The 13,994-nt window shown below is 38.7% G+C and overlaps 2 protein-coding genes across 2 annotated transcripts in view; one reads left to right on the forward strand and one right to left on the reverse strand.

The window, feature by feature from the left end:
* The first annotated feature begins 332 nt into the window (after positions 1 to 332).
* Positions 333 to 4,932, forward strand: LOC102802568 (uncharacterized). Its single transcript, XM_006823342.3, has 4 exons — positions 333 to 753; positions 1,580 to 2,152; positions 2,382 to 2,490; positions 3,447 to 4,932. The coding sequence occupies exons 1-4, from the start codon at positions 334 to 336 to the stop codon at positions 4,715 to 4,717; spliced, it is 2,373 nt and encodes a 790-aa protein (XP_006823405.3). The 5' UTR covers position 333; the 3' UTR covers positions 4,718 to 4,932.
* Positions 4,933 to 9,265: 4,333 nt separating this feature from the next.
* LOC100303518 (hedgehog) overlaps positions 9,266 to 13,994 on the reverse strand; it is a 42,522-nt gene continuing 37,793 nt past the window's right edge. Inside the window, 2 exon segments of the mRNA XM_002740152.5 lie at positions 9,266 to 9,463; positions 9,466 to 10,107. Of these exon segments, the coding sequence (XP_002740198.1) occupies positions 9,429 to 9,463; positions 9,466 to 10,107 (677 nt within the window). The 3' untranslated portion in view covers positions 9,266 to 9,428.

Raw genomic sequence — 13,994 nt, forward strand, 5'->3', positions numbered from 1 at the left:
GGTATATACCCGGCAGGTTGGACGTCGGTCAGTGACTACGTCAAGTTTCAGTGGATCCCGGCTCCTAACAACGCTCTCATACAAAGTCTCGTCTTCTCCACGAGAACTATTCCGATTTATGACGTCAACGGGGAAGGTTCTTATCAGTTTGTCTACGTCACGAAAGAAGGTGAAATTATCGGCGTGAGCGGCTCGTTCAGGCTCTGTCATGAAATGGAAACGTTTCCAGAAGAAGAAGTTTCAGTCACTCCAGAAGAACCTATCGAGCCTCTGGCACTGATGGATGATTACTACGGAACGTCTGGTGCCGATGAACGACAGGACGGCATTTCTATGCCACAAGAGGACGCTACAACAGCAACGGAAGAAACTTCGGACGTAGAGGGTGATATCTCAAAATGGCTTGATCAGATCACGGAGGGGGCGATGGATTTTTGCGACTCGCAACCAAATCCAATGATGGAAACGTTTATGCGATTTACGGAACCGGAGAACACAAAAACAAGAAACCTTCACCAAAATAGAGATCACGTAACACTGACGGATGAAGGCTTATTTGCATTCAATGTCATGTCGCTATTGGCGATCCTTACCAACTTGACAGAAGAGACGGAAGAAGACAACCCTGAACGCGCCTTGGTACCTTATACTCCACAGGGGGTTGCCAACCAGCAGCTGATTTCAGTAAATCAACCCATGGCTGTGACCCGGATGCCCCTACTAGCAATTGAATATAGTCCAAGCAATGAAATGGTTATAATTATATTTTTTATTATTATTATTTATGTTTTTGGTAGTTATATCATTTAAAGCGCGGTGGTCGTCGCGCAGCGCGTGTTCGAATTTCATGTAAATAAACAATGTATTTTACACGCGTTGTGTACGTCGCTATGAGTCCTATATCGAACAGGACGCGGAACGACGACTGCCGCCCTGTAAAAGTTGCTGTCAAGCAGGATTCCTTTTAACCAATACGCTTGACCGCTGTCTGACGTCATGCTTTTCAAGTTTGTCGTACAAGACTTTCACGTGGCGAGTAAAGCACGACGAAACACGAATGGTTATTTTTTGACTCTGCTCTTTCTTTATACATTCGAATTTCATTATATGAACAGTTGCAATCAATGTTTATTGACTTTGTTTACAAGTAATCGCGATCTGAAACAAACGCAACTTCGGAGAAAACATATCACTGATGTTTCGTTGTTTTGCTGTGTGTTATGTGACACTCAGATGTCGTGCTGTTGAGAACACTTTTATCGACATACTGTAAATGCATTAATTATTCACCGGGCTTTAATTTCCCCATTTTTACTGATAATGTAAAATCCGCTAAATTAAATCTACGCGAACATGTAAAATTGAAACTAGAACTCATTGTTTAATTGGTTTTACAGTATATTCAGAGAGCGCCCCTTTTGTCGCGGTGTTGAGTGACATCGGCGGATTTACTTCAAAGGATCGTGGTTAGAGGGCGTGATACTAATTCAACTCAGAATCTTCCATGTTTTTTTTTTCTTCGAATCATACAGCTCATGACTGTACCAATTGTCATTTTTGTTTTATTATACTTTTGTAGGATATTAACGAGAAGTGGGATTCAACAAACACCACCACCACAACAACAACACAAAGTCAAGAGAAACAAGGCACGCTTCTTCAAAAGTGTGGTGACGTTTTCCAATGCAGCGCGTCCCTTCAGGTATCACCTGCCCTACCTATGATAACATGGTACGACCCACATTCTGATGATTGCGTGTTGGAAGCTGATTGGAGGAGAGATTTGAATGACAAGATCAGAGCTAAAGATATCCTCATTGAAGAACTGACAAAACAAGTTAAAGGACTTGTAGCTGAAAATGGTCAATTAAACCATTACCGTGAAAAAAATGATACCATGGAAACCCGGGTAAAGCTACTTTTTCTTGAAAACCAGATTCTCGAAGAGGAGATTGGCAAACTTCTGACTCGCATGAGCAGCACTAAGCAGGTCAAGGAGTTGGAAAATGTCAAGCAGAGATATTCGGAGCTTGAAAAGTGCCACCAAGTGGTGAAAACGAGAAATGCTAAGCTTGAGAAATACATGGATTGCATTCTGTACACTTTGGCTATTCAAGGATTCACCCATGTTGAGGACATGGACGGTGTAGAGGTATGTAAACATTAGTCACGTGCAAGTCACATGCGAATCACGTGCAAGTCACAAGCGAATCACGTACAAGTCACATTTGAATCACGTGCTGGCTCAGAGAACAGTGTACATGAAAAATACATATTGCTAAATAAATGTTCATAGTAACACGGTCCGTCTTATTTTCACAAATCTGCTTGCCTGTCATGGTAACTAATTATCAACAATTGTTTTTTTTTTCTTTTTCCAGACTGATATTGGTTATTTTGAACAAAAGATTGTTGGGGGTCGTCAAGAGTGTGTTGTTGCTTCTACCAAAGACATGGTGGCCAAGAGATCTCAAGAAACGTGCATTGAAGGTATGAGTTGGTGGAAGTGAATCACTAGTATATTTGTAATATGGACTATGATTTCTGTGGTAAAATTCACTTTATGTGTATGAATTAAATTGTCACAATGTCGTTTTTAAAGGAAGTTAATGACACAGCCCTGTTCCAAACATGGGATATGGTTTCTGTGGTAAAATGCACTGTATGTATGCATTTAATTACCATAATGCCATTATGATAGGAAGATAATAATGCCTATGCTATGTTAAGACCTTCTATTTATCACAACAGTAGTATCAATATTACAGAGATTTCATTGGCAGAGTTGATGCTTGTTGAAGTAATTGTTGTTGACGTTAGATTATTATTGAGGGTAAAGATGAACAATGTCTAAACAAAATTGCTGTAACATATTTGAGCATATAAGGTACCGATTTAATTTAGTTGAGTTGAGTTGTGAGTCTGATAAGTAGGGGCATCACTCTATGGAGACATTGTACAATTATATCCACAATGAAAACAAGTCTTTTATTATTTATTTAGCCCGTCAGGTGACCCATTATTAATGTTATCAACAATTTGGCAAAGAAGTAGCCTAAGCTTACACATTGTTTCCAAGGTCTATTCGCTTAGCAACCATAGAAGGCGCACAGGAACTCAAAACTTGTCTATTAGAATTACTTTTAATTAAGTAATCAAGTAAAGTATTCCCTGATTGGGCTAGGAAGGAGTAGCCAATCAGCAAAAGTTTTACTAGAGTCCACTAAGTTACTGATTTGCTTATGTTTTATCCACAGTAAAGTGTTGTCTGATTGGGCTAGGAAGGAGTAGCCAATCAGCAAAAGTTTTGCTAGAGTCCACTAAGTTACTAATTTGCTTATGTAAAGTGTTGTCTGATTGGTCTTGGGCATTGTTGTTAGAACAGAACAACCAATGAGCAAAAATCTTCCTACTAATTTACTATTTGTTTCATCTTTTGTTCACAGTTGAAGATAATCCCGGGTGTTTGAAGATGATGAGTGTAACGTCAGCTGTTTCCCACTTGAAATCTGAGAATGAACATCTACAAAAAGTCATCGTTGATTCGTGCGAGAGGGAGCGAATAATTAACATGAGTACCATTGCCCTACAGGCACAGGTTGAGGAATTGCAACAACATCTCAAAGAAGTAGGAACATCGTTGAATAAATCGTTTTTAGAGAAAGAACGATTGGCTGAACGATTGGAGGAAGAGAAACAACACCACGAGAATATTCATCATGCAAATCACGTCGAGATTGAGCACTTGAGGAAAAAGATTCGATCTTTGCACCGAATGGTCGACAGTGAGGGGACCGGTAGAAAAAACGCTGCCACTTCTTGTTACCAAGGCTACAGGTCAAGATGGGCTCCTGGTTCTGCGAAACAAATGAATCACATCGGTTTTAACCAATCACAAAGTTCGAGAGAAACTCCTACATTGATGTATGTTGATGAAAGCACGGTAACGATGGCAAGACCACATATCAGTCAACCAAATGAATCAACGAGTGGGACGAGTGCTGCCTCAGATGAATCAACTGACTCACATTCTTGGAATAGACAACATACAAAACAGTTTGTCGCAGGAAAGAGAAGGGAATTCTGCAAACCAGCACGAGAGGGGTGGGAAAAAATCAGACAAGTCAGACAAGATCATTCACAGGTTTCGACACCGGCCACAAACGTACATGTTAAACCAACTGAACATCAAGGCACAACCTCCAAAGACACAGTGACATCATCTACTGCTGCTGCTGATGTGAGCTGTGCATCCAATAACCCTGGATCATCTAATGACAAGCCTGAATTATCTTTTCCTTCTCAGTCTGCCTCTTCTGCCACCAAATGCCATCCTTTGGTTAGCAGTTTTGCCAAAGCTTCAGAATATCTAACATCTTGGGCTGTAGCCAGTTCTCTCTTTGATGAGCAAAATAACTCAACTGCAAAACTGGACTGCGCAACTGCTTGTGCGGACTTAGACGACTTGGATACACAGATTGGCGCTTATGGTTTTGACACAAACAAGATGCTATCTCCCAAAGAATCTACGGATGCTTCATCTGATCAGTTGGGAAATGCCACTTCAAGTGCAACGACTGATAGCAAATTGAAATCTGGAACCAATAACTTGAGTGGTGCACGTGCCAAAGCAGATACCAATGAGAGAACCAGGCAAGGACATGAACAACAAAAGAAAAAGAAGCGCCATTCTAGCAGTCGCCGACAACATCACTAAAACATAATTTGCACACATTTACATTACATTTCTATATTACATAATCTGACACAACACACCACATAATCTGAAACAACATAACACATAATCTAACACAACATAATACATTCACATACATGTTAAATACAATTACACATCAAAAATACAAATGTTAACAATGTTTTTTTTAGTGTGAGCCTCCATTTACATCTTAAATAAAAGTGATGTTAACACCATATTTGATTCAATTGTTTCAATCAAGCACTGAATATGCTGAATATAGACGCAAATTATAGCCAAGACTAAGGAACTTTTTTTTTAATTGTCAAACAGGGTTCCATTTTCTCATATTATTGCCTTCTTCTGTTCAATTAACTTGTGGCCGAATTTTGTAATGAAAAACAGGCGATCAAGTTAACCTTTTCACCACCAGACTCTTTTGCCCAAATGTTTCTGTACTTTTTTTTTTATACAATATTTCTGCAAATGAACCCTAATTTTGGAACCAATAGACAACATTTGAGGAAATTTTCAGTTTTAATTTGGCTATTTTTGTCAAAATCTTTTGAAAGAAAGTGCAGACTATAAACGGGACAACTTTTTTGCATTTGTAATGAAAAGAGGGTGGTAAAAGGGTTAAGATCTGTTAAGAAATGCGCTTGATTTTAACGCGCTTTCAAAATTCCCCGATCTTTTTCGCAGCGGTCATCCCGCATATGCGGCCTAAGTTATTTGAAATGCTGTAAAATGACTAATTTTCACTGGGTTTAAATTTCACTGATTTAGCATTTCAGGCATATTCAGTGGGTTTTAATTAAATTCACGGTTTTATCATTTAGATAATGTGTTCTATGCTCCATTTTACATATTCACTGGGTTTTAATTTAGCGCATTTGCCAGTCAGCGAAATAAGCAAAATTAAAACCCAGTGAATAATTAACCCCTTTACAGTAGTTGATGTGATAATGGAACACTATAAAAGCAGAAACAACATGACCCGAGTCAATGCGAAGATACAAGATTGTACCTGGATTGGCTACCCAATCCTAAAACCAAACAGTCAGACCAATCAGAAAGCAGCTACTTTGTTTATTTTTTTATGTATTGAATTCTGTCTTTTTATGTATTGAATGCTTCCACTGCGAGATTTTGGAAGCCATTATTATATGCTAATTGGCCACTATCTAAACTGATTAGACACACTTTAATTGAGTACATGTTAATGTTTTTTATTATTTTTTGGCAATTGCTGAGTAAACATTTTGTGAAAGTGGATATGATTTTTCACTGTAATCACTTTCTCCTATAAACATTACGCTTCTGTTTATTGCGCCCTCTAGTTACAAGTGTTGTAAGTTAGTGGAGGAAATTTAAAATATTCAGTGAGGCTTGCGTTATAGCGACCACAAATTGTTTATATACAGGTGGTATTCAAATTGTTGATTACTTAAAAGAAATGTCAAGCCAAACAACATACCAAACACAGGGGGTAATGACCCCCTCAAGAAAAAGCTAAACACAAATGTAGGGAATGCAATTTCCAGTTTTTTTACTTGTTTGGTATTAAATAGATGATAAACAGTGAATATTTTAATTCATATATGCCATTACTGCATGTCTAAATCTTTGTATTCACTCTTTTCAACAAGAATCGCAAAAATAATTAAAAATCAAGGGTCGGGAATTTTTTTTAATGAGGTACGTGTGCTTTTAGAACACGTCACATTCACAGCACAGCACATTCTACGTTCATTTTTGAGGAAGGACTGTCAAATTTTCGATGCAAAGGAAAAAATAAAATAAAAGTCTGCTGATTCAATTTTGGGATATTTTCTTCCAATATTTTAACCTAATTTGCATAATGTTCGGAATAAAACTGAATAAAAATATATAGTAGTACTTGTATTGGTGTCATGATCGAGTCACTAAGAAAATGACCTCTGAATTATCAACTCCATGCCGTTTTTTAAGGTGGCTCAATGTTTCACGAAAGTATTTGGATTTGCGAAGAGATTTGTTCTTAAACTCGAGGTAATGAAACGATGATACGTAAAGATGCGGCAGTTTAAAGATCGGTGGTCGTCGCGCTGCGCACGTGCAACATTTATGTTGATAAACTTTGATTTTCCCAAAATCAAATGCGCTCTTCTAATAGAAATCACTCGTATGAGGTTTGACCTGGGCGCGACTTGCACTAATTACCGCCAATGACTCCTTCGATACCCCCCAATCACCTTAAAACTGCCTAGCGTCGTAGCGTCTCAGTTTGTACACGTTGATCTGCGCAACAGTCAAACAGTTGTTTTTTATGAGATTCATATATCTCGCGCATGCGTGGCTCGAGGACTACCGACCTTTAAGTAATTTGCTCCATGCTAACACGAGACGAACGTTGACTAATTCTTTCACATACTCACTCATTTCGTTGCATTTGGGATTTTTAGAAATATATGTTCGTGATCACTTTGTGATCCTCTCGCAAATCGCGTTACTTCTTCAAATCGCTTGAGACCTTCAACGAAAATCCCATCATTTGTATCCCTCGTTTTTATAAATCCAACTCCATTTTTTTCCAAGTGTAGTGAGTGCACTTCAAGCTCTACAGCGCCCTCATACGACATTCTTATCACATGATACCACTCATCAAATATAGGCTATGGGATTCTTGAGGAAAATTACACTTTTTTCTATATGTCCCGCCGCCCTCTAGTGGCGAAGAAATTTCATGACGTAATGGGTAACATGAATGCCGTTGAAATAGATAGCGTCACAGATATCTTGTTGGAATATTTTTTTCTTCTTGCAAATTCTCTGTAGCTTCTTCTGTTCTTACCACTCCAAGAATTTGTAATGACCCATCCATGATGCTTATGCATCATTATTATATTATTAGAGGGCAGAGCCCGAGGATTGGAGCAGTCGTTCTCGTGCGATCACGTCATCAAAGAGTCAGACTCGCCTAGTATAAAGCACAAAGCGTTAGGTTTTATTTGATACGCAATAGCACCACGTGACACAGTGTTTGCAGATGTATGAAAAGGCTTGCCACACGAATATGCATGAGACTGTTAGCTGTGACGTCACTTTGTCTACTGTTCGTAATACATTGTATTTATTTTTAGTGAGCTCAGAATATGCAGATAGCTGTTGTTTTCAATATACGACTCTGGTGGCGTAAGTCGTAATTTAAAATGTCCAGTTATTGGTTATTCCGTTCAAGTACATGATCGCGCCTGTTTCCAAATTTGAAATGGCTTGTCGTTGGCTATTCGATTCAAGATGGCGCCGCATTCAAAATTTGACTAGTTGTATTTCTAATTCAACATGGGAAAATTGGAATGTTTTAGCATTGACTAATCGTTCAAGATGGCGTCTCGCATTCGAGATTTGAAATGATAGACATGATAAGTTATTTTAAAAAGCGCAACACACAATTCGCACTGATAGTTAAAGAAAGGTGCCGTCACAGCTAATGTGCCCTGAAAATAAGTGTGTGGGAGAAAGTAAAATAATATTTGCATAAAAAGATATACATGTATATATTCTTGGATGCCGGAAGTCGATACCTCGCCTCCGTTTGCAGAAACAAGCACATCGGTCAAACTGAATAAAAAACTATGGAACTGGTATTTGCGTGAATTTTTTCCCTTATAAATAAATATTTTCTCAGAACTGTGAAATGTGGGTTTCACACGATAAAAAAAAAACAATTAAAAAATTGATTTTGGCGCCGAACGATATTTTTTTTAAAAACAAATCATTAGAAAATAATTTTATCACCATCAAACTTTGAAAAGCAATTAGATTGAAATTGTGACGTCATGAGGTCATTTTTTTTTAAAACTCGGGGGTAATGATAGTATACACCACACAAAACGGTGACAGGAAGATCGGTAAGTGAAATACATGACGTACTACACTGAAACACGTGACGTACTATTCAGAAAGAACGACGACCATTGTCGCTTTTACCAGGGGGCGGCGCCAATATCATAAAGTCATAACGAGGCAATACTACATTTGCGCATGCGTAGATTTATGCCAATAAAGACAAATAGTATATTTGTCAATAAGAAGTGTACAAAATATAAACAACAATTGATTTTCTTTCTCTTCAAAAAAGTAACAAATCACTTCTGATATCAAGTACTAGTACATCTAATTTGCGTATAATTACTACAATTACAATACGAGTGTAAAATATATATATATTTCTATAATACATATATATATTTATATATAATATTATGCGCATGCTCCAAATCACGAAAAGCAAGTATAATATAGATAGGGAGATATGCCAAACGTGACACAGAATTCTAATATACAAAAATATAAATAAACTATTTTTCAATGATTTATATCTGTAGCTGAAGTCATACACAGCTGACAAATTGGCATATAATAAGCAGGTACATGCAAATGAACTGATCACGTGACGTTACTGATTGTGTTCGCCAACGTTCACGTTCATGTTTTGTCTACTTTGTTTTTAAGTATGAAAAAAAAAATATTTGTACAATTTTCTAAAAATGGTATTGCTGAATTACTTGGTGCGTTGCCGCTTAGTTCTTTTTTTACGCGTATACAGTGGCATCGTGGCGAGGATGCGATCATTTTCACTCGACGTGCAATGACGTGCGTTCCCCTGCCAGCCCACCAGTGACGTATTCGATCCAGTGAATTGCGCCCTCTGGTGATGCAGAATTCAAACCGTTTGCTGCGGAGCGATTCAATTCAGACAGAAATTCCATCTGCGTGTACCAGGTGTTCACTGAGGAATGGCCCTGCGAACGTGTAAAGCAGGTACGGATACCAGTGAACGCCCTCTGTCGACGTGGTCGCAACCATTCTCCATATATGGGAGGAGACATCATGTAAGAAACGAATTGGTCCAAACGCAAACTGCGCAATGTTGTGGTTTACCATTGCATAACATGATGCTACAATGTTGTTTATAATTATCGTCCCTTCCCGGGTGAGCGGCGCGTACACGCCAACGTTTTCAACTGACGATATTGTAATTACTTTAGCTGGCTTTATGGATGAATAGCGCCCCCTATCGTGCGATGTATACACATAATGCCCGAGTTCAACATCTGCGGCATAAACTGGAGACACAGAGCCGGGGTCAAAGGTCACATTCGAACGACTCGCGTAGACAAGATGCTGAGGAGTAAGAGTCAACTTCTGTCCATCCTCTGTTTCAATCACATGAAAACGCTGCCGTCTATTGGGTTTACTGTCCATCATCATGATGACGTCACTGTAAACGATTGTTCCATCCTCGTTCACGGCCATAACTTTTTCTCCAATAGTAAGTTGGTCCAAACTCTTCGTCAGTCCATTTTCCAGAGTGACTGTGGCGTCGCCGGGAAAACAGCTTCCAGATTTAGCGGCCAGTGAACTTTCTGAAAACACAGTAAACAAGACACGTTAGTAAGTTAAACATGAAGACAATTATCTACAAGACGACCAGTCGGATGTCGCCTTCTTTGTTTCACTGGTTTTGAGACCAATCACATTATGTTTTAACATAAATACTTGGACCCAAGTTAGTGGACGACTTTCCTGGAGTTACGATTGATTTCATTGACTCAGCCATGGGTTGGCCCGGGTTAATATAGTTACAGGTACAATTAAAGAGCGGTAGTCATCTCGCCATGCACGAGATATTTGGGACTCATGTAAACAAAGATGGCGACTTTGACTGTTCCGCAAATCAACAAGTACAAACTGGGTTTGTTACCAAGCTTTAATTGGGTATTTTTTAGGTGCTTGGAAAGTATCGAAGGAGTCACCGGCGAAAATTAGTGCAAGTCGCGCCCAGATCCTACATCATACTTTCATTAGAAGAGCACATTGGATTGTTGGAAAATCAATGTTGCACATGCGCAGCGCGACGGCTACCGCCCTTTAATGTACACGTGTCCATACCACTTATAGAATACGAGTTTGCTAATAAACGAGGCGGAAATGACGTGTAAATGGAAGGTGTGTATCTTCCAGCAAAACTGTATTTAAATACTTTTATTGTTACAGTTATTGTTAGTTTGTTGTCCGCGCGGTCATGTGACACTCATTTTTTTAAATTATCGGGTTACTGGGGAAAATGCATGAGGCTTTCGTGATAAGGGGTTATTATGAGACGGGTGCCGACTATTTCTTAGTAAACAAAAGTGGGGGAAATTGATGTTGGCGAAGAAAGAGGGCGCTAACGCATAACGTTCGAGTCTCCCATCGACAGAAATCAAGATAATCTCAGTCGGGCGGGGAATGCCGAATGAGTCGGGTACGTGACTGTGGATAACCTGAATAGCATGGATCGCATACGATATTCAGGGCTAGACTAAGACAGTCCAAATGAGACGCGATATTATCGCACCCATATTTTGGAGTAAATAAGGAACCTGGAGATGGTCGTGCCATGTATTGACAGAGGTGATCGTCCTCTTTCCTTGTCAGACTGGTTACTGTTTGTCTAGCCTACCATCCCTGTAGAATAATGTTACGTTCCATTTATGGTTTGGAATGATGTGAGGATGTGTAGTCTGCCAAGGACGAATATGGGCACGTGACGACATGAATAAAATATGACCACGTAACCTTGGTTTGGACAGAGGAGTGTCCGTCAATTGACATTTTAATAATACGTTAGATCAAAAACTTCGGGGCTTCTTTATGTGAGGCTCTTCTGTCGTTTGTTCACACTCCCGATAATTGCAGGATTATCTAGGATAAACGTGTTTGCCAAGAATTATTGAACTCTTTCTTCGGTGGGAAGCCATGTTGTTTTCTTGAATTTCTTTTGTTTTTATTTTAGCTGTAATTGACCCAACTCGGCGTATGAAGTCAGAAAATCTTGAATAAAGATGATGTGACTATTTATTATTTATTATTCAATTAAATTATGCAAATGACAGAAATCGACCAATCAATAGGTGGGCAGTTTTATCCTAACCCAACAGGATTAAAATAAGATCATTCATACGATTTAGTTTTCATTTTTTAAATGTAATTATTCATTTTCATATATTTTATTTTATATTTTAATTTATTAAAATTTTGCTGTTTTTTTAAGGTTAGCTGATCGCGAAATCCCACTAATAAGATGAACGTACTAAAAATACTCATGTAATAACAAACAATTACAAAATATGAAAAAAATATGAAAAATATATAGAATTAAAAAAAGCACGCCATACAATACATCTGAATGTAATGATATTAGTCTAAAGCATGAAGTGTCGCGGTGAGTAAATTAATGGCGGGTGCGTTGCATTCCAAACATCATATATATATTATAATTTTAGTGATTGGAAGATTTTTAAAAAGTGTTGGCAACACATAGCCGTTTTAATCTCCAAAACTCCTCGCAAACACTGAAAAGTGAAATGCGTAAATTTACGCCCGCCGGCGGCGCCATTTTGAAAATATCTGACATGCGCAGTGTGCATGACGACGAAATAGTGTCCGCACTATGCGAAATAGTTAGAGAGTGATTGCAACCATGTAATGTGAATGATTGATTAGATAAATAACTTTCATTCTGTAAACAACTGAAGTGAAACTAGTCGACCTGCTGACCCCTTAATGTGAAATTAAACAACTTTAGCGGTAAACTTTATTTTTTTAACTCACGGCTCGTTAAACAATCGATGAAAGAAGTCAAACACTAGGTGTCTGATTTGAACTTTAACCTCTGAACGGTCCGCTGCTATTCTAGCGACACATCCGCGAGACTGTGTGTTTGAAGCGTTTAATGATATTATTTGACGTCATCATATCTTTGGAGCAAGTTTCGAAGAGTTAATCCAAAAATGAACATAGATCGGAATCGTTTAAAGAAATGTAGTTGCCGTAGCAATTACCAATTTGAAATATGAATGCACTATTTAGATAAACAAACTTGAAATTGGCCCATTTTGTTAAAGTTGTTGTGCTTAGAACGAATACTTTGAACTCAAAATTGTGGACCGTGTTGTCGTCTGCCCGAATAGCGCGCGATTCGCCAAAATCAAGTGTTAGCATCTAGACTATGATTGCGAAGTTGAGTTAGTCTAAATAAATGGGACATGTTTTTTACGAAGTCCCTAGCTCAAGACAATTGCTTAAACCATGCATAAATTACTTACAAAAGGAATGACAAAATTCTGACGATATGCTAACGATATTCAAACCCTCATATGCTGCCCCCTTCAAATCATATTTATATGACAGAAAATTAATGATAATTAATGTAGACAAATAAATAAATAACGCGTGAAATGGCACGTGCTCGTGATTTATGTGTTAGGTTATGTCATTCGTGTACGTCATATCCGATATGTTATGATAAATCGGAAGTAAAGGTGGTCAACAGGTCATGATATTTACACCATCGATACGTGGTGCAATTTTTACAGATGAAAATCTTTCCCGCCTAGTTGTTGAGGCGAGACGTATGGGTCCAATGCGACCTATACGACACCTGTAAAATATATGGATGTGTATATTAAATTCGTACGCGTGCCGCGTAAGTTGTATTTTGGCGCGGAGGCTTCAAGTCAATGTCCCCCCCACTGACGTCATTTTCAAATGTTCTGTTATGCACACCATTGCATACGGCGTAATGTAATGTCACTTGATCTAAAGTTATCTCCCTCTGTTGCAAAAACGATCTGACACGACCGTGTATTTCAAACTGAGCATGCGCACACCAAATCGAGCTCGGAGACGACAGACAAAAATATTCTCCTCTGTTTCAAAAACGGTCTGACGCGACCGTATATTTCAAAACTGAGCATGCGCACACCGAATCGAACTCGGAAACGACAAAAAAAATATCCCCCTCTGTTTCAAAAACGGTCTGACATGACCGTGTATTTCAAAACTGAGCATGCGCACTCTGAATCGAACTCGGAAACGACAGAAAAAATATTCTCCTCTGTTTCAAAAACGATCTGACGCGATCGTATATTTCAAACTGAGCATGCGCACGCACGTCATATTCTCAGACGACGGAAACAAATATTTCCCTCTGTTTCAAAAACGATCTGAGCGACCGTATACTAGTATTTCAAACTGAGTATGCGCACGCCAAATCGGACTCGGAGACGCCGGAAATGTTACTTCTGTACGAAAGGACACATCTCCGGTGAAGTCACGTGATCATTCTCGGCACTTCCACTGGGATTATGCTGTCACTTTTCTCGTAATCTTACTTGTTGGATATTAGCTATTGTCTCATTCATGAATTCAGACGATGTGTTACAGTGATCCGACGTATTAGTCACAGATCTGTACTCACCTGGCAACA

Source organism: Saccoglossus kowalevskii, chromosome 20, assembly GCF_978046115.1.
Source record: "Saccoglossus kowalevskii chromosome 20, keSacKowa6.1, whole genome shotgun sequence".
NCBI classification, from domain to species: Eukaryota; Metazoa; Hemichordata; class Enteropneusta; family Harrimaniidae; genus Saccoglossus; species Saccoglossus kowalevskii.

What these genes read in the sequence shown, in the direction of transcription:
- LOC102802568 (XM_006823342.3), top strand. Translation starts at nt 334, where the DNA reads ATGCCACAAGAGGACGCTACAACAGCAACGGAAGAAACTTCGGACGTA. An exon ending in ATAGTCCAAGCAATGAAATG is followed by an intron (nt 754 to 1,579) that starts GTTATAATTATA and finishes ATACTTTTGTAG; the next exon opens with GATATTAACGAGAAGTGGGA. An exon ending in TCAAGAAACGTGCATTGAAG is followed by an intron (nt 2,491 to 3,446) that starts GTATGAGTTGGT and finishes TTTTGTTCACAG; the next exon opens with TTGAAGATAATCCCGGGTGT.